The sequence below is a fragment of the Asterias amurensis genome, chromosome 13 (genome assembly GCF_032118995.1).
Source record: "Asterias amurensis chromosome 13, ASM3211899v1".
Classification (NCBI taxonomy): Eukaryota; Metazoa; Echinodermata; class Asteroidea; order Forcipulatida; family Asteriidae; genus Asterias; species Asterias amurensis.
The window spans coordinates 12,285,861-12,307,822 of record NC_092660.1 but is presented as its reverse complement, the minus strand read 5'-3'; the positions used below and the strand labels follow the sequence as shown (position 1 = coordinate 12,307,822).

Sequence of the window (21,962 nt, the reverse complement as noted above, 5' to 3'; positions counted from 1 at the left end):
TCCAAGGCCCACACTTCGTGTATCACAACTTCTGTATAAAATAACAAACCTGCGAAAATTTAGGCTCAATCGGTCATCGGAGTCGGGAGAAAATAACGGGAAAACCCAGCCTTGTTTCTGCACATTTCGCCGTGTCATGACATGTGTTTAAAATAAATCCGTAATTCTCGCTATCGAGAATTGATATTGTTTTAATGTTTTCTCAAAAAGTAAAGCATATCATGGAATAATATTTCAAGAGAGGTCTTTCACCATTACCTTCTGTAAACCCTGTAAGTTATTTGTAAATCTGTGAACTTTTTTTTTTTCTGTACCGAAAGTGTATAATGGCTTTAAGAACCGACCAAAGCACAACGGATTTTAAAGGTCAAATACAGAACATAGATGAGCAAGCACACATTCTCTGCCTAAAAGTTCAAACCGTTTATTTTTGTTTTCACAACTAAACCCGGATTCCACAGGGTAATCGTGAGATGCGATAGTTGAAAGCTACAGGAAGGAGTTCATTTACTCTTCCAAGAAAACGCCAACATATTTTAACCTGTCCCTCAATGTTTTGATCATTATTCCTCTTTTCCTGTTGTGTTTGCTGAAAAACTCACACTTTAATCGATGGAGAATAATTCCGCATTGAGGTATTATCCAGCGACTCTGTCCTTGGGTGGGAATTTCACAGGTATTGATTTGAACAAACGGATTGATTACACGAGAGTTTATCTCTGCGGTGGTATTTTAAGTGTTGGGATAGCGCTGGACTCCATAAAGGATGAGCTCAATCCATTGGAGATATAAAACCATGTAGATTGGCGCAAACAATAGACGTTGATTGGGAAATCACATTAGAGTTACTCAAGCGTGGTACAATGACTTCACTTGTAGGGGATTGTTAACTGAGGCCTTCTAGCCTAAAACCCACATAGGGTATGATTCAATGAAACTGACAGATCCTAAACACACCCATTGGGGTAAACGGGATTGTTGGGTGTTCACATTGCATGTGACCTAATCTTCTGCTGTCTAGACAATGTTTTTCCTTGAAAGAAGTAGCTTTGGAGAGTCTTGCTGTTGTATGATGAGATCATCATAGAGGTAGCGCACAGGAGCAAAGTCTGTTAAAACCATTTGTCAAACTTTCTCTGGACTAGTACACCTGGAGTCACCTTGTGAACAACCTTTGCAGCGAATTGTACAAATAATCACTACACTAGAGTGTCCTTCATACAACCAGTCAACCAGAACCCACTCTAATACCAACTGAATGTTTTTATGTAAACACAACAGAGGTTAGAGTGGGCATGGATGTAGAGCAATGATTACAGGTTGTCGTTTTGCACAGTCAAATTTTCATGATGGAGTCAAAGTTTCTTAATACGAAGCGTAATGGCATGAGAAAGGGTTCGTACTCTCTGCAGCTACATGACATACCACGGATTACTATTCCCAAGAGACGCTCTAAAAGGTAATCATTTGAATCAATAAACATAATTTGTAATACTGGTATTTACAATGAAGATTTTGCACTACTGGTACACCATTGTGGTGTGTATATAATCTGTGTTGTCTGGGTATAATTTGTCATTACTAGGCACTTTCACCTTAGGCAAACCCAACAAGGAAGGCTATCCTGAGGGCCATTCACCCACAGGCAATCTCAATCCTCTACTAGTCCTCCACTCAATGTTTTGTTGTTGTTTATTTTTAGTATTTTTTTTGTAATGTTTGTTTAGGAGGAGATCTAACTGATCTTCCTTTCAAGGGAACTAGTTTTAACTCCCACGAGGGGCATAAACACCCTGCTGGTTTTGGTTTTAACGTCTATGATTATGAGTTGCATAAATCAAGTAACTTTGTAAGAGATGTTAAATTGCATCTGGGATAAAAAATATTAATTTTGGTTTTTTACCTATACACCGATGTGTGTTAGCACTGTATACTCAGTACTTTCCCGAGTCCTGTGAAAAAATATCACCAGCATGTAACTCGGTGGGATTCGAACCCACGACCCTTGCAATGCTAGAGCAGTGTCTTACCAACTAGACTACTGAGGTTGCCCGGTAACTAGAGGCAGTTCGAAACCTATGTTTTGGCAGTGGGTACCGCAACGATATAAGAGATGTTAAATTTGCATCGGGATAAAGAATATTAATTTTGGTTTTTACCCATAAGTAATTTTGCTTCGGTAACAAGACGAAAATATTTATTCTACTGTCCTTGCTCAATGTTCTAATCATTGTGAAATAAGTGATTAGCTTGGTAGAGTTCGATCCACAATCTTGTGATTGCAAGTCAGGTAGTCTAACCACTTAAGCCTAACCATCAACATCGTGTTTGGACTGGGATAAGATTGGTGTACCTGTTGGCCCCAGGAATTGTTTTTTTGGCCTACAGTTCTAAGTTCTCCACAGTCACACAGCTTTCTGAAACAGATTTCAGAGGATTTTGGAGGTGTTAGGAAATAGAAGAGAATAGTTAACACTGTTTACAAAAGGAGTTACCATGTCAACCAGGCTTATTCCTTGCAGGCAAAATTATGGTCATAATGCATAGTTTTTTAAGTAAATTGTAAACTTCTTGGCGGGTTTTGTTTTGGGTTTTTTCCTGCTTCATTTTGTTTTTACATAAAATCCAATATCACAAAAACAACAGCAGAGCAAGAGATGTGCTTCCTTCAAATTATTTGATTATCCATACAAATCACATACCTGCATATGCACAGAACTGCTTTAGGCAGTTTTATGGTTTGTCACACCGTCATCAATAAAAGGTCGGCAAGAATCAGACATTGTTTTGTGTGTTTTTTCTGAAATAAGTTCTTTGAATATCAGTGTATCATTAACTAAACATATCTAGTTATACAATTTCTGAATCCTGTGTAGGATGTTTATAACCTCAGAATAAATATCTATATATTCTTCCTGGATGATCACTTTGTGCTTGGTAACCTGTGACCCCCAATGGTTCATCCTGTTGTATTTAGTAAGCCACCCCTGCCCTCATCAGCTGTGTGAAACAAACGTTATTTATATATTAGTGTTCCAACAAGCAATAACTTCCTGGTTTGCATACATTTAAGGCCAAATTAATATAAAAACTTGTTAAGTATTCCCGCCCACTTCGTTTTTAAAGGCTGTCTCCTTTTTTTATTTTTTCATTAATTTGTTTATTCTATTTCAAAGTTTTATTTCCGGAAACAAAATTGCGGATTTATTTTAACGATTTCAGCAGCCACAAAATAAAATCATTTGGAAAATAACCTAGCCGCATGTGTTAAAAAATGTGTCAGGCGACCATTACAAAAAAAGGGGGTGGGGGTGGGGGCCTTTCGATCCTCCTCTTTTTGGAAAACCCCGGCGATCAACTGGTATTTTTTTTTTCTTGCATGTTTTCTTTCTGCTAGTATGTCCTCAGTCCTAGGTGATCGACCTCTTGATGACTGAGTGCGTGTAATCTGTACACAGATTAGAAGTGTGTACTCACCCTAGTGGTATCAGGTAGACAAGATTTCAAGTGTGTTTGTAAATGATAAGAAAAGGATTTGACATCAATTTGAAGGTTGGGAGTTATAACACCCAGCTGTCATATGCAGTACCCTAAAGTGCTATTCACACGACAGCAATTTAACTGGGATCCCTTGCTTAATTTTAGCATGGTTGTAAAATGTAGCAATGTTTGACAAGATTTTGCGGAAGAACTTGGACAGATAGAAAGAATTGTCCTTTCACATGAGGTACATTTTGTAAAATAGGACAACCATGCTAGAATTTAGCAAGGGACCCTTGCTAATTGCTCTCGTGTGAAAGGGACTTTTCTGTAAAGATTCCCCTTTATCAACAGACCCACTTGCACAAGCTAGTGTGTCAGTTTGATATGTGCAGCTTATGTGCCAATATGCGCAAATGTTGTCCAATGTGCATGCCCATTAGAAATAAAAAGACTATTATTCACTAATTACACAAAATTCATCAGGATAAAACCATCTCCAGAATGCAAGGGCATTTAAATCCTAGGTAAACACAGAGCAGACAACATTCTATTTGGCCAAACTTTAAAATAATGTTCAGAATGCCCAACAATTTTTGGAAATCCTTGGGAGAACACTGAATAGACCCCTTGTAAAGCATTAGATACAACATTAACACGCAAAGCATTTCATGTGTGAATTAACTTTTTGGCAAAAATCATGCAACTTTTACCAACCCGGGCCAATGCCATAAAACTACAACATATAGATTTCAGTTTCTTTAAAATGCCTGTTCTAAGAACTGCACCTTATGATTTAGGCAGTGCAAGTAGGTTACAGAAAGAACAATTCCATTTATAGATCAAGTTAAAAAGTCAATGAGTTTTATCTACATACATAATGTATAGGTTTGGGGGAATTCCCCCCCCCCCCCCCCCATTGAATATAAAACTGAATACATTAAAGGTTGATTTTTTGCAGGTTTCCTTAGTTCAATTATAATACAGGCTGTTGTTTGTCAGTTCTGCCTTACACATTGACATAAATGTATGGTTTTGGGTGAACATATGACTGAAAAATTTTATTTCAAGGTTGATTTCATGCAATGATTTCTTGTAGATATTCGCTGTCCAATTTATGACGCTGTTTTTGTTTTTCGGTTCTGTACACTTCAACATTACGGTTGCCATTTATAGTACTGCTTAATTTTCTTTCTTCTTCTACCTGTTTTATGTTTTAGTGTTTAGTCATCAGCGCATTGAGATGCCCTTAGGTTGTATAGACAATGTGACCTCTGACGTCACTCGAAAAACATAACATGATACGCGCGCATACCGCCGGGCAAAACCTTTGTGTTTTGGCAGCCAGCTAGAAAGTGCAAGCAATCTTACCATGACTACGCGTCTTTTTCCTGGCGAAACATGACGTATACAGTGTTTTTTGCAACAGAGGGCGGTTCGAATGTACACATAGGTCACAGCGTCTATAAAGATCGCTAATATCGACTATTATTATTATTAATCACCCTCTAATTAAATGGCAAAACAAACTTTTGGTTAGAGGCATCCTAATGCAGCCTTGGATAGTAAAATATAAGTTATCACACGAGCAAAAGTGGAATATATGGAAAAAATATAGCGCTTCTGCGTCCCATATCCAACTCGGCAGCTCCCCATTTTTTATACGTTGATAACGAAATGGTATAGCAAATTTTCTCTAAATACTTTTTTCTTTGACCTGTCGTTGAACTGACACAGGTTCTGTTGCTCAAAATGTGTTGTGACAGGTTACGTTATTATCTATGCTCATAACGATCAATACTCATAGATAAAGATTGCATTCCTACTTCCTCCCAACTCTTAACAGCATCTTACTCAGATGTCAGACAGGTCAACAAGAGACTTATCTGAATAGTGCAATCTTAAAGGCAGTGGACACTATTGGTAATTACTCAAAATAATTATTAGCATTAAGTCATAATTGGTAACAAGTAATGGGGAGCTGTTGATAGTATAAAACATTGTGAGAAACGGCTCCCTTTGAAGTAACGTAATTTTGAGAAAGAAGTAATATTCCGCCAATTTGATTTCGAGACCTCAGAATTAGATTTTGAGGTCTCGAAATCAAGCATCTGAAAGCACATGTGACAAGGGTGTTTTTTCTTTTATTATTATCTCGCAACTTTGACTACCAATTGAGCTCAAATTTTCACAGGTTGGTTATTTTATGCATAACAAGTGAGAAGACTGGTCTTTGACAATTACCAATAATGGTCAGTGTCTTTAAAGCTCTTCCAGATACTGGTGTCTTGTCAATTGTTGCCTGTTTGCGATATAGACTTGTGGACAAGTCGTTATAATTTTGTCACAGTGATAGCGAAACGGCTCTCACGCAGTTATCTCGCGATATTGCTTGCTTGCACAAAACTAATGTTCTAATAAACAGTCAAGAAAGCAGTAGTCTTGCGCAGAACAGCTGTCTTGCGAGATAGTTGCGAGAGAGCCGATTCGCTATCACCGCGACATATATATAACGACTTGTCCACAAGTCTAGTTTGCAAAAAATTAAATTACCGTAAAACTATACCTGTTCAATCCATTCACAGTCATCTGGATGGATGCTGATTTTGAAGGATTAAGGGACGGTATTAAGGGATGATATTCGTGTCCGAGGCAGTTGTATTTAAGTAACTCCCATGTTGATCTTGGAGTATTGAGGCAGTAGCTGTAGGGATCCTGTGTAAACTACTCTTGGTTGACTCTGGAGGATTGAGGCATTATAAACTCAGAGCAGTTTATTTAAGGGGATTGAGGCTATTTCCTGCTGGGAGTATTTAAAGGTTCAGAAAACCCTTTTTGCATGCTTTATTCTGCCGTATTTAATAGTGTCTGTACATGTATGTTAAATTTTGTAAAGACTTTCATATGAAAGACAGAATTTTTAATTTCGTTTGCTGCAAATGCATTTTCTTTAAAGGCATTGGACCCTTTCGGTAAGCAGTGTTGTCCAAGGCCCACACTTTGTGTTCCACAACTTCTATATCAAATAACAAACCTGTGAAAATTTAGGCTCAATCGGTCATCAGAGAAACCCCACCCTTGTTTCCGCGCGTTTCGCCGTGTCATGACATGTGTTAAAAATAAATCTGTAATTCTCGTTAACGAGAATTTATATTGTTTTGCTGTTTTCTCAAAAAGTAAAGCATTTCATGGACTAATATTTCAAGAGAAGTCTTTCACCATTGCCTTCTGTAAGTAGTTAAACCCTGTAAGTTATTTGTAAATCTGTGAAGTTTTTTTTTCTTCTTCTGAACCGAAAGGGTCCAATGGCTTTAAAGTAAGATTCATCAGGGATTTTGTATTCAGGGGCGTTGCCAAAAGCTGTGTTTCGGTTGGAATACCCCCTTATGGTTACAACACAAAAAGCAACTGTTAGTTTGTTTACTTGGCAGCTCCCTATTGTCCCCTTTTTTCGACAAGCACGTGCTGGACCATGATCAGTAAGTAGAGCCGTTATAGGAATGAAAAGTGATGTTTCATTAATTGTTCTGTTTGTGTTGCCTTTTATTGCACGTATTCTAACAACGCTGTCTGGGGTGCAACTGCACCTCAGTGCACTCGCTGAATTGATGTCGGCAATTTATAAACATACATTAGACATTCTGTTTGATGGGGTGTACATGTGTACAATCATTGATTTGACATTTAAAATGTTGGGGACCTTGCGGGGCTTTCCGGATGAGAACATAACACAAACCTGATAAAGCGAGACTTTCCTTAAGAAAACATTGAGAAACAACAATCAAAAGCATTCTCTGTCAGGTTCCCAATGTACACAATGATTCTGCATGTATTTGTACTTTCTCACCAAGGGAACTGACTGCTTGTCTTACTATGGCCTCAGTCTGCATGGCTACCATCATAGAGTTATATCTAAGAGCTAGAGGGCACACTGGTGATGCTGCATGCACAAATGCGACAGGACCGAAAGGATGTGCGCCATGAATGTTGTACGCCTTTTGAATATGAGGTACACGTCGTGTGTGAATGATAAATACATGCTATGCGATGCTGTTTTTACAACTTGCATTATGGGCGCACGTGGGGCAGCGTAAATTAGGGTAGTGCGCCCTCTAGTTCTTAACATATATAACTTCATGGGCTACATTGAGATAGATTGAAGAAAAATCAAAAGTCGTTGGATTATTAACTGCTAAAACCATTAAAATATTACCTGTCATGAATATGGCATAAAATAATAATAATAATAAGCAGGATTTATACAGCACCCAGCATCGAACCAGTCACTGAGTGCTTTACTATATTAAAAAAAGAGTCAAAAACATTATTCCTAAACCAACAATAAAGCAAACAAAATTTACAATGATAAGTACAAGATGATGATCTAATGTAACAAGCGTGTCTGGCAAAATGCCATCATGCCTTAATGCAATTTCTCCATTATGTATGTCCATCATGTGGATAATTAGCCATACATGGGTATAATAATGAAAGGCTCACTCATTTCTATATAAAAAAAAAACCCCGGATAATGACCCTCTCAACAGAACCTACAGGTTCTTATTTCTATGAGTGACGCACATTTCATGAGGTCAAAATGCCTGTTCCACAATCGCCTTTAAAAAATTTCCATTTTGAACTTCTCGGGGGCGTCTACCTATTGAGGTTGAGGCCCTTAAAGACAGTGGACACTATTGGTAATTGTCAAAGACCAGTCTTCTCACTTGGTGTATCTCAACAAATTTGAGCTCAATCGGTCGTCGAAGTTGCGAGATAATAATAAAAGAAAAAACACCCTTGTCACTCGAAGTTGTGTGCTTTTAGATGGTTGATTTCATGACCTCAATATCTAAACTTGAGGTCTCGAAATCAAATTCGTGGAAAAATACTTCTTTCTCGACAACTATGTCACTTCAGAGAGAGCCGTTTGTTATGATGTTTTATACCATCAACCTCTCCCTATTATTACTCGTTACCAAGTAAAGTTTTATGCTAATAATTATTTTGAGTAATTACCCATAGTGTCCACTGCCTTTAACAAACGTGATAATCTTCAGACAAACCTGCTTGTACATACTGCTGATTTTGTCTGTCAAAGACTGTCTGCATATACCGAACAGTATCAAACATCCAGCCCTTTTTATTGCGTTATAATGACGTTGGTAATATTGTAAGCCAAAATTGCTGGCTGCCCTTTTATTGTATTTCTGAGATTTGACTTGATTTTACGACCTCGCTGGTCTGGTCGCTGGTGGGTAGTTTGACATGCATGGTGACTTTTATGATCACAATAAAGTGGACTGAATATAAAGCAAGTCGGTGGCCTTTAACAAGTTGCCTTCATGGTGCCTTTCTTTTTAATATTTTGTTGATTTATGCTGTAGACTACAGACTATTGGAATGACTTTTCATAAAACTACAAACATTTTATGCTTGACTGTCCCACAGTCCTGTGCCGGAAAGCTCAGATTGTGTGCCCAGAGCGCTGGTGTTAAGGCAAAGCATGTAAAATGACATTTATGTGCATTTACATTGTAGTTCAATTCAAATCAATCCCTACCTTACAATGTAATGCTTGTATCTAAAAAATAACCACAATAGCAATATCTTGGTGAGCTCACCCCTCTGTTTTGCCCCTTGCCCCACCACCCTTGCTGTACCCCCTGCCACACCCACCCTTGCTGTACCCCTGCCACTCCCACCCTTGCTGTACCCCTGCCACACCCACCCTTGCTGTACCCCTGCCACACCCACCCTTGCTGTACTTCTGCCACACCCACCCTTGCTGTACCCCTGCCACTCCCACCCTTGCTGTACCCCTGCCACACCACCTTGCTGTACCCCTGCTAATTGTACAATAAAAAACCTGCTTGTCCTAAGCACACGTTTCTGCCCTGATCTCACAGGGGAAAAAAAGCTTTTGGCATAGGGCTGCATGAAATCTTTGCACACACAGAGTCAAAATCTGCTTGTTTTCAATTTTTGACCTAAGGTAACCCTTTAAACTGGTTAGTCTGATTGGCTTTATGTCTATGAGTATGAATTACACAACCAAGAAGTTGTGATTCAGTAAGCTTGGTAGAATTTGAACCTTCAACCTTGTGTTTGCAAATCCTGCAGTCTAACCACTGGACTGCCGTGTCACATGGTTTTGATAGTTGCTCAATGTTCTCTGGTGCAGCTGTTATATTTCTCTGCCTATATTATTCTCTAGACAAAGATTTTGTGCTAAATATCCCAATTTTTGTACTGTTAAAACAATCATAATAAAAACATGCAAAGTATTAAAGCATGATATCGCCACTACAACTGACATACATGAACAAATGAACTCAATTTTTCAGTAACACTTTAAAGACACAGTTTATAGATGTTGAAACAAGGGCAATAAATTGTCTCTGTTAGTTAAAAGGTTGCAAAAGTACAAACTCATAGAAAGCGTTGGAATGTACTCCAAAGTGAGTTGCAACCCTGGTTAATACCTCAAACACTGAGGAAGTCTTTCTGCGTATCTCCAGTTGGGCATGAGGAGAGCTAAGTGATGCCTGCACTAAGTATATTTGAACAGCCGTAAATTTATATGCAGAAAGCCATGGGGTAACTTCGTGGGTAGCTTGCCACGCAGTCATCTTACTTACTGCCGTAGTCAGCAATATGTTTAAATTCTAAACATCGATTGTTTGCTATGGACGGCAGATAACACAAGTCAAATAATCTGAGGAACGCAGTTTGCAGTTGGCTGCCGTCCAAGGGAGATGCTGCTCTGATAATTCGGGGAGTGCGTCAGTGAGTCACACACTCCTAACTCCAGATCACATATTCCCAATTCATGAATAAAATTGTCATAAAATGAATACACTATACATGTGTGTCAGTGTATTTTACAACACAAAGCACATCATTATCAGAATTCTTCTTATTCATTGTGTTCCGTTGTGTGGTGTAGGAAAATATCAAATTTAAATTTAAAAGATATTGTGGCCAAATTTATGTCATCAAAGAAAAGTGTGAAGCTATTAATGCTTTATTGAGATTGACTTCCCAGTGTTGATCTTATTCCAAATAATACTGCATTAACAAAAAATAAGCCAACCATACAAAGGTTTGTTTAAAGGCAATGGACACCTTAAGTAGTTAACAAAGACCAGTATCCTGCTAAAAAAAATAACTGTGAACATTTTGACTTAATTGGTCATCGATGTGCAAGAAAATAATGAAAGAAAAGACATCCTTTTTGCCAAAACTGTGTGTCCTTCTCCAGATGCCTAAAATAAAAGGCTTCAGGCCTGAATATTTGGGTGGGAAATTACCTATTCCTCAAAAACTATTTTACGTCAGAAGGAGGAGTTTTTCATAATGTTTTATATCATCAACAGCTCTGCAACAGCTGTGTCAATTGCTCATTACATAGTAAGTTTTTATGCTAACATTTATTTTAAGTGATAACCAAAAATGGTGTCCAGTGCCTTTAAAAATCATCCTGACACGCGTTCAACCACTCTTCCCAAAGGTATACGTGCCCTTTGAAGACACTGGACACTATTGGTAATTGTAAAAGACCAGTCTTCTCACTTGGTGTATCTTAACATATGCATAAAATAACAAACCTTTGAAAATTTGAGCTCAATCGGTCGTCTAAGTTGCGAGATAAAATAAACTAAAAAAATAAAATAAACCCCGTAACAAGTAATGGGGAGAGGTTGATAGTAGAAAACGTTGTGAGAAATGGCTCCCTCTGACGTGGAGCAGTTTTTCGAGAAAGAAGTAATTTTCCACGAATTTGAGTTCGAGACCTCAGATTTAGAATTTGAGGGCTCGAAATCAAGCATCTGAAATCACACTACTACGTGTGACAAGGGTGTTTTTCAGATGCTTGATTTCGAGCCCTCAAATTCTAAATCTGAGGTCTCAAAATCAAATTTGTGGAAAATTACTTCTTTCTCGAAAAACTACTCCACTTCAGAGGGAGCCATTTCTCACAATGTTTTCTACTATCAACCTCTCCCCATTACTCGTTACCAAGTAAGGTTTTATGCTTATCGTTATTTTGAGTAATTACCAATAGTGTCCACTGTCTTTAAGGACTGCTCAGGAGTTCACACACCAAAATCGTATCAGATCATCACAGTGCATTCGGTGTGAGACATAAATGTTATCATAATAAACTATATTACAACCAAATCGAATCATAACATCAAACTATTCCTCAGGATGTGAAAGGAGAAGTAAAATAAAAAGTCCCACTCACGTACAGCCAACCAACTGTACCACTAACCGGTCAACGCCTTTTGAAGAGAAAGATCCATGTTCGAAGAAATTTACTAAATTTGAGATTATCTGAACATTTTTTAATGCATTTTTATTTTTTTTTTACTGAAAAAGTGAATTTTTCCTTAAATTTGAGATTATCTGAACATTTTTTAATGCATTTTTTTTTTTTTTTTAACTGAAAAAGTGAATTTTTCCTACAAAATAGGGGAACTGTTTAAGCCTCATATAGATTTTTTACAATACATCTATCTTGTGATAAATATCATTTTTAAAGGAGGTATGTAGCGTTTTTGCGGCAGAAATGTCTCTCAAGTACAAATTTTAGTAGAAATAATAAAAACTCATATCTTTTTTCATTACCACTCTACAGTGAAATTATTCCCAAAATGCTGTATATTATCGAAATCTGCTGCTTTGTTTCTAACCGAGTAAATTTATTTTGCCATTAATTGTTTGAGTGATTACCAAACATAAACCTTCCCTTCAAATGGACGGAACATAACATGGCCACACATAGCCCGTACATGATGAAATGATGAACTAATATAAGAAAATGTGAAAAGGAAAAGTTATATTCAAGAACCAGTGCTTGAATGACCTGTATTGTGTGACTTTGCCTGAGGCTTTACTTAGGGTTTTGAGGTTATTCTGGGGGGTTTTCTCTGCAGTTTACAATGTCAACCTCCAGCAGGAGTTTACGTTTTGAAAAACAAAAAACATAAACTAAATCACCGAAAGGTACTATCAGGATAAAAAATAAACAAGTTTTAGTTTTGTCTGAAAGCATACTGAATATGAAATTCATACTAGAATAACTTTTTGTGTGAAATATTTCCATCTGAGAAAAGACATTTTTAACTAGCTGGCCTCCCTTTTTCTTGGAAAAAAAGGAGGCCCCTAAACTATAAAAAAAAAACGCAACAACTGACTTCGATTGTTTCAGCAAAAAATTAATGTCAAGGTGCTAAGATTCTGAAAATTTACAGAAATTGTTCACCATACTCTCCCGACTCACTCGACTCACTCAACAAATTAAGCCAAAATTTGTTATTTCATGTACATGTATGATTGATCATTAAAAGTAAAACCGAAATCTCCATATTGAAACTTTGCTGCATTTTTTTTTTTCTTTTTTTTTTTTCTTCTTCATAAACAAATATGACCAGGCTCTCTATGTCAATATTTCCTCATGTAGGAATCTTTTGCACAGTGTTGGAAGAATTTGTTTAATGCAGTGTCATAAACTACAGTTCGGAACACTCTTTGTTTGATCAAAGAGTAAGGTCTGTGGTTTGATCAATCACTAGTGTTGTACTTGTTACACCCAAGCAGGGGGTCTGCACATGTGATGATTTAGGCAGAGTTATAGACCTTTGGGCGTTGCTATGGCAACTGAGTACAACAAGTGGTATTCAGAATTTGTGGTTTAGAGGGCTGTTGCTGTGTTGATGATATCGGTAGATCCAGAGTGGAACTATGATGATTTAACATGGCTGACGTTTTCGGCGCCAATTTGAAGTTGCACACCCAGCTGAGCCGAGATAGAAAGTAAACACCTAAGTATTTCTTTTGTTTGCTTTGCAGTCAAATGTTAAATGAATTTCAAACTTTGAATGGTATAACTAGTGAGGTTTGTGGTAACAAAAAGTGGTGTTACCTCAAACGATTAGTCAAATGTTACCTTGCAGGATTGTATGTTACTATTTGAAGCGTTATGGCGGAGGCATCTCAAGGCGTATCAAACCTGATTTGTAATTTATTAGCTGTCAGAGAAAGGCCACCTTTATGGCCGCTGTACTTGCTTGTTCATCACAAATGGAAATGTGAAACCCAGTGTTCACAGTATCACACTAAAATAGCGATGATATGAACAGTTATAGCTCTCAGTCTCTTGTTTGACAGGAAATTGTCTGCAACTTTATGTTTACCTTAAGCACACTATTTCTGTTGTTGGAAATTTTGTATTTTGGTACAGTTTTATTTTTTCCTTGCTTTTGTTTTGAGTGCGTTCAAGGCAGGTCAGAAACCTAATTATGTAATTCTAGAGATTTTTTATTTTGTATATAAAAAAATATATGTTTTTCATTACGATGATTACTTATCTTACCTCAAGCTCTTCAGTTGACTAGTTGAGGTATAGAGGCCCCTGGTTACAAGGTTACTGCTCACATCAATTTGTAATGACAATTAAACCATTGCAGTGCGAAACCCCCTGCACACGCACGTTTCTAAGCAAAAACCAACACGTTTTCACTCCTTTTTTTGTCATAACTCCTTACTCCTTAACTATGTAAACTTGTTCGTTGCAGAAAAAGAAAGATGAATATATCCCCTTTTACATACATAGTCTCTCTTTTTTTGGAGACTTAAATTTGTAGTTTTGTGCCGATTTGCGTGAGAAACTTAAAAATTAACTTCTTTTTTACAACCCTAGCAGCATTTCAAAAGGCCGTATCTAGGGCCCCCTAAGTTTTAATAAACATGTTGTTTGCATTGAGTTAAACTTTATTTTATAAGCTCTAATCTGGTGAGACATTCATTCTGATTGGAGTGATATTTCCTCCATCAATTTGGGCACCAACAAGTTGAACCCATAAACGATCTCGTAAAAAATCCCCTAACACACTGCACAAAGTTGCTCGGCGCGTATAGTCACAGAGCCACACACAATTCCGGGAGGGCACGCGCTGTAGCAGTGTGTGCGTAGATATTCGATGTTCTTTTAGTTGACTTTTCAGTGTTATACAACTTCATATGTGAAGTCTTCCTCTGGCAATTTTGTTGTAGTAAGACTATGCTTTGGGTACAAGGTTGTTTTGCCTGACCCTTTAGGGTACTATAGCCAACACAGATTAAATCATGCAGTATACCCATGGGGTATATATTAATTTGGTTGCCGTGATTTACTATTTTTGTAACAAAGGTTGTGATTCGGTCGTGGAACTTGGTTATTGTAAGGGCAAGACAGTTTAACCTTAGTAAAGGGCATCTCTATGAGGGAAATGTAAATTTCTAAACTGCTACATTTCGAGGGGCACCAAGGCAATGACAGGGGTAGGGGCATGGAGGCGATTGCTTATATTGTCTCTGTGAAAGTATTATAGAGTGTCATGGCCGAGTGGTTAAGAGCATCAAATTCAAGTTCTGGTGCGTTTTCACCGGAGTGTGGGTTCGAATCCCGGTCCTGACACTTGTGTCCTTGAGCAAGATACTTTACTATAATTGCTTCTCTTCACCCAGGGGAATTAATGGGTACCTGCGAGGGTAGAGGTTGATATTGTGAATGAAAAAAGCCTTTGGAGCGATATAAACTGTTGCCTAGGTTGTATACTCCCAAGGGAGCTGAGAAACATTAAAAAGGGATGTTATTGGCCCTATGACCAGGGCACTAATGTAAAGCGCTTAGAGAATTAAGTGTTAGTTATTAGGCGCTATATAAATCAAAAGTTATTATTATTATTTATATCAGGGCTGTAGTTAAAGTAATTAATGCACAGCAAAGTTATAAGAACTGCCAACTTTAGAACAACTGGGACGGTTGTTTCAAAGTTCAGTGTCATACATGTAAGACGGATTATAATACTCAACATTGTTATTTATTGGAATCGGCTAACAAGATGCCATGACTGCTTTATCCCAAATGATGATAGGTTGATGAGGAGGAATTGCATTCTCCAGAAGATGAGCAGAGTACACTGTTATATTTCTTCTTAGTGCCAAAGAGAGATTTTGAGCGCACGGTTGTTAATCCATAAATCTACTTACTTCCTACACTATGCAATGCATCAATTCCTACTTAAATGCAGAGAAGATTGTGTGATTCAATGGTAACTTTAACACAGTCGTAATTAACAGTTGGCCAGTTTCCTTTTTTTTCAGAACAGCAACCCCAATTTAGCGATTGAAGATTTCAACCCCACTCGGCTGTAAAGGAAGTTCTCAATCTTACTCATCGCCGCTTGTGTATCATTCCCACTCACTCGTTACATAAGTCCGGTGATAATTCCAATATGTTCAATCTCAACCCCCTCACTATGATTCCAGTCCCAATCTTTGATAGTGAGATCTCAATCCCACTCATTGAATCCCATTCGGGGTGGGTGAGATTTAATGATAAGATCTCAACTATAAGATCCAAGGAACTTCTCCAGTTCCCTCAAAAAAACCTAAACCCAACATGGCGTCCTCACCTCTCATCTGTTTCTACTCTTTTCCTATATTTCCATGCAGCTTTGATGTTGAGAATGGCGCATCACCGAGCAGGAGTCCGGGCATCGATGCCGCGAGCCCGTCGTCTGGCCTCATCCTCTCGGCAAACTTCCCACAGAGGAGAGAATCCTTCTTGTACAGATCCGACAGCGATTTCGACCTGTCGCCGAAGTCTATGTCCAGAAACTCATCCATTACAAGCGATTGGTAAGCAAAGTTTCTTAGTTTTTATATATTATGAAAGGGAAGAGAATACTGGGTTCAACTTCTTCTTTGATCTTAAATTTACTTTACAATGTAACACCTACAAAGTATGAGGTTCAGCTTCAGGAGAGACCTAGACCAAGATCTTGAGCAGAGCTGCCACCTTTCCCTGATTCTGCAGAAAGTTCCCTGAAACTAAAGCATTCTCTCAATGTTCTGATGAACACATTTTCTGTCCGAGCTCTGATGAACAAATTTGAAAAGCTCCCCCTCATTACGGAAACTGTTTTTCTGTAATTCTACCTCCCTGATGGTTGTGCAACATCCCCCTGATTGCAAGATGCAAATGTTGGCAGCTCTGCTTTAGTTCATCGATTTGTGACTAAATACTCTGAAATGTTATACCATTGGGTTCAATGGACTTCATCCTCTAGACCAAGGGGCAATCCACACTCACTATACATGATTCTTCATTTGTATTGATTTTGATTCTGGATAACCTCGGAAATGTAACACCAACAAATTTCAAGGAGTCTTCATCCTCTAGACCAATCGGGAGTCCCATAGCCACTGCTCTAGTTTTTTTGATATAATTACGGGTGACGAAGAGCGTCTGTAAACCATGTGAAATGTCACACACATTATGTTCAGGTTGTCTTCACCCACTGCCTGAATTCTTGTTTATGGTAATATAAACCATCTTGTAAATCCTCTAAAATGTGATACCCATAAAGTTCAGGGTGTCTTCATCCTCTGGACCAAAGTGATACCCACACCCATTACATAAATTATTTATTTATGGTAATGCAAACCATTTGTAAATTCTCTAAAATTTAACACCCAGTTCAGGGTGTCTTCATCTTATAGACCAAGGGGTAACCAAACCCACCACTCAAGTTCTGTTTTATTGTGATATAGAGAGTTTGTAACCATGTGAAATTTAACACCCAGGAAATTCAGGGTGTCTTCATCCCCCAGACCAAGGCGGTACCCACACCCACTTCCCTAATTCTTTATTTATGATAAATTAAACTATTTGTAAGTCCTCTGAAATGTAACACCCTGTTCAGGGGTCTTCATCCCCCAGACCAAGGCGATTACCTACACCTTCTACCTGAATTTTTTATTTATGGTAATGCAAACCATTTTTAAATTCCCTTAACATCCAGTTCAGGGTGTCTTCATTCCCCAGACCAAGGCGATTACCTACACCTTCTACCTGAATTTTTTATTTATGGTAATGCAAACCATTTTTAAATTCCCTTAACATCCAGTTCAGGGTGTCTTCATTCCCCAGACCAAGGCGATTACCTACACCTTCTACCTGAATTCTTTATTTATGGTAATGCAAACCATTTTCAAATCCCCTTAGCATCCAGTTCAGGGTATCTTCATTCCCCTAGACTAAGGGAAGGCCCCTATAACTCTACTTCTTTATTTATAGTTATGTAAATAGTTTCTAAATCCTCTTAAATGTATCAGCCAGGGGGATAAGTTGGCTTTGCCCCGTTCTCTCAACCAAAGCTTGGCTTTCCAACTTGATGTGGGCAGTTCGTACATAAACACAAACAAGTTTAATAGATGGAGATTGCATCGGGGATATTAATCATTTTGGTTTTACCCAATAATATACACTGATGTGTGTTAGCACTGTATACTCAGCACTGTATACTCAGCACTGTATACTCGGCACTGTATACTCAGCACCGTATACTCAGCACTGTATACTCAGCACTGTATACTCGGCACTGTATACTCAGCACCGTATACTCAGCACTGTATACTCGGCACTGTATACTCAGCACTGTATACTCAGCACTGTATACTCAGCACCGTATACTCAGCACTGTATACTCAGCACTGTATACTCAGCACCGTATACTCAGCACTGTATACTCGGCACTGTATACTCGGCACTGTATACTCGGCACTGTATACTCGGCACTGTATACTCGGCACTGTATACTCGGCACTGTATACTCGGTACTGCATACTCAGTGCTTCCCGAGCTCTGTAAACAATTCACAGAGCCTACTATTACTGGGGTGGGATTCAAACCCACGACTTTTGCAATTCTAAAGCAGTGTCTTACCGGGACCACTGAGATTACCTGGTAGCTACATGTATAGGCAGTTCGAATCCTAACAAATTGTTACAATGGGTTAGGAGTTTAAGAATAAATATAACGTTTCTTGTTTGTTATTTCCCCGCAGTCACAATGCAGAAGACGTGATCGTCACCCCCTTCGCCCAAATTCTTGCCAGTTTGCGGAGTGTTCGCAAGAACTATACCTCTCTCACAGGGTTACCGTCCAATTTTAGCAGGTAGGATTGCTTTTGAAAAATTCCTGGTATCGATACCCTGTAATTGTAGAACCGCAGGAATTTGACTAATTGCCTTGGTAAGAAAATTTTGCAATTTTGTCTGGGGGTGAACGGAGAAATGCAACCAGCTCTCATGCCTGCAGGCAACATATTTGACTCTGGCGTATCAATTTGTCATTTACATGAGGACGAGAATAACATGTAGGTGGAATATTTCTTGGAGTAGGCTAATTGGTATATTTTAAAATTAAGTTTGAAATTCCGGGGATGAGAAATTTGAGATTTCAGCTATTTCCAGACAGAAATTTTTAAAGTCTGCCTGTTAAAATAAAAAGAGCTGATGTTTTCTTCAGATTTTACACTTTCCTGCAAATTCGAATGCGAAGTGAATTGTTTGCCCCATGGCTGTTTTCCCAGCGAATGTTTCGCAGGAGTTGAGCACATTTCAACTGATGCAAATTGTTTGTTGCAAATAATTATGTGACATCAAAATTTGTATCGCATTCTCAGCATGTAATTAAAGAACCAGGCTTTAGCCGGCTGGACCAAGTTCACTTGTAGTAAATTTTGACAGGTCCTCACATGTTTAAACTTGCACTTGGCCAGCGGACTGCTATTTGCAGAGAACATTGTTTATCAGAGACTTACTGTCTCACCATCAATTGGCTTCAGAAACCATCAACTCAATGGAGACATAATTATTACTATGATGTTTATCCGAACTGGCACATTCATGATCACTCTGCGCCAAACTGCCGCAATGATGACCCAAATAGACACGCACACAAAATCAACCTAGAGTGGTTTGACAAGACAAGCCCCAAACTCCACAATTGATCATAATTTATGCTGGTCATCTTCTGCAGAGCCTAGCTCTCCTCCTAATGGACTCTCGAGGAGGAACAAGAATGGGAAGGAAAAAAAATGATCTAATTGCCCTGCTGTATCATGACTAAAACGCACCCCTTGTGACAACAAAATCTCCCATGATAACCGACTAATTGGGGGGCGAGAGACGCAGACTTCTCAACAGATCCATGGCTTTATAAATTCTGCTTGACCTATTGTTGATGGGGTCCCTTTAGAATGCTAATGCTCTGCGGTTGTCTTTAACCTAGAGGTTGGAAAAGGAGAGTTGTTTACCCTGGCTGTAAACCCGGTCATCTCGTCGTAAGACGTGCTTGTTTGGCGATCGCTCTCCTTTTACCCTTGGAAGGTTCTGGCTGGATTATGTAGAGTAGGCGTTGCTTGGCTTACTACAGATTCTCCTTATCAATCCCAAAATCTCTTTTTTTATTACTTCGCTTTATAAACTGAAAAAAATATTCGTAATATACTTTTTTGCATTGCGCTATTTGAACTATGTAGTAGAAGAGTTGTCAGACATGATATAAAAGATTCCCGTTTTTTTGAAAAGTCAGCAATAACTCTCCACCCCGAGAGTAGGTCTCAGCTGTTACGAAGCAGTGTGGGTGGTGGTAAATATTGTTCAGATGTCATCCCCCTTCCTTCTTTTATGGTTTCATGAAGTGTTACCCTGCAATTATCAATAAGTGCCAGGGGTAGTTGGCGTCAGTACATAGCGATAACATCATACTGAATAGGAAAGTGTCCCCAGTGCAACTGAATTTATTCATTTTATCCAGTCAAGGAAAAAAGTCTTTTATTACATCCAAGTATAGCATCAGTAGACACATTATGCAAAGCAATGCAATTATGTAAAACCTAAGAGAACATTAACCATTTCAGATCTTGCTTTTTGTTTGGGGGGGGGGGAGGAGGGGTTGGGGTGGGTGGAGAATAATAATAATGATAATTACAACATTTATAGAGTGCTAAATACGGAAGCTATAACCAGATTGACAAAACAGATGGGTTTTAAGTTACAGGCAGTGGCGCTATTGGTAATTACTCAAAATATTTATTAGCACAAGACCTTACTTGGTAACGAGTAATGGGGAGAGGTTGATGGTATAAAACATTGTGAGAAACCGCTCCCTCTGAAGTGCCATAGTTTTCGAGAAAGAAGTAATTTTCCACGAATTTGATTTCGAGACCTCAGGTTTAGAACTTGAGGTCTCGAAATCAAGCATCTAAACGCACACAACTTCGTGTGACAAGGGTGTTTTTTTATTTCATTATTATCTCACAACTTTGATGACCGATTGAGCTCAAATTTTCACAGTTTTGTTATTTTATGCATATGTTGAGAACCACTAACTGTGAAAGCTAGTCGTTGACAATTACCAATAGTGTCCACTGCCTTTAAGATTTAAAAGTGTCCAAGGAAGGAGCTGCTTGAATCCATAAAACCCTAGGATTTGTGTTAGTTGCTCAAAATGTTCACTGGACCAGAATTTAGTTATAAAACTAGAATCGAAAGGTCCTGACCCAGTTTAACATGCATTTATTTTAAACGGAACAGTTGGTAGTTGAACAATCATTAAAACATGTAAGAGAGTATAGATTTCATTTGTCTTTATGGGTATTCAGTTAGATTAGATTAGAATTATATATTCAGCCAACGTTAATAAGTTAAAAACCTAAAACATCGAAAATTGTAGTGTACCTCGAGCTCTCTAGATTAACAATCATACAAAATACATTTAAAAACATTGCGAAGAAAATACAAAAATAAAAGTATATACAAATATACTTCATTGTGCCATTACTCAGTAGAATGGAAAGGTATTTTATCAGACTCAGAGTTAACATTTGAACTATATATTATTTTGTTGTTAAAGATAATACATAGTGATGTCTTATTCTTCATTAACATGTTTTAAATTAAAAAGCAAACAAAAACAGACTCAGTCAAAAGTCTTCTAGTCAGACACCAAAACTGTGCCTGTGCTCCAGTGTAAAATTTGAGCCCTACACAAATTGTTTTTATAAGTTTGATATTGAGATATGTTTAGTGATGGTTGTTTTTCCCTCTTTTCCTGAAACAACAACCACACTTGTTTTACAACCATCTCAAGCTTTAATCAAATCTACACCATATCTTGAGTTTGTATAAAGAAATCGTTCTTCCTGTCGAGTGAGGAAGTTTTCTGATAGTGGTTGATGGTTTGGGAAGAAAAAAAGAAAAAACGTGTATCAAATTTTGTTTGCAACCATCCCGAGCTTTAATCAAATCAAAACCTTATCTTGAAATTGAGTGAAGAAATCATTCTTCTTGAGTGAGTTTGTTCTCTGATAGTGGCTGTGGGTTGAAGAGAAATGAAGACAAAAAAATATTTGCACAATTGTCTCTTTTGAGGGTATGTGTAAGGATTTAAAGTAATTTCTTGCCACGTCGCGTGAAACGATGTGTAATGAATTCCAATATCTATTCAAATTTAGTGTTTTTTTGCCGTGATTGAATGGAATGATATCCTTGTCAGATCATCTCCAATCATTTCATCTTGACTGCACTCAAGGTTATCACTTTGCCCATTCCTGGGTTTAAAGTGACAGCATGATTGGAGATAT

General features: G+C 38.1%; 1 protein-coding gene across 7 annotated transcripts in view; it reads left to right on the top strand.

The window, feature by feature from the left end:
• Window positions 1–21,962, top strand: part of LOC139945725 (3',5'-cyclic-AMP phosphodiesterase 4C-like) — a 126,022-nt gene that overhangs the window by 83,042 nt on the left and 21,018 nt on the right. For 5 of the 7 annotated variants that reach the window (XM_071943097.1, XM_071943098.1, XM_071943096.1 and 2 more), the window contains 2 exons: window positions 15,982–16,167; window positions 18,378–18,488. In XM_071943097.1, the coding sequence (XP_071799198.1) occupies window positions 15,982–16,167; window positions 18,378–18,488 (297 nt within the window). Of the gene's footprint in view, window positions 1–993; window positions 1,460–13,218; window positions 13,300–15,981; window positions 16,168–18,377; window positions 18,489–21,962 lie in introns of those variants that run through there. The other 2 variants (XM_071943095.1, XM_071943099.1) reach the window with 2 other exon arrangements.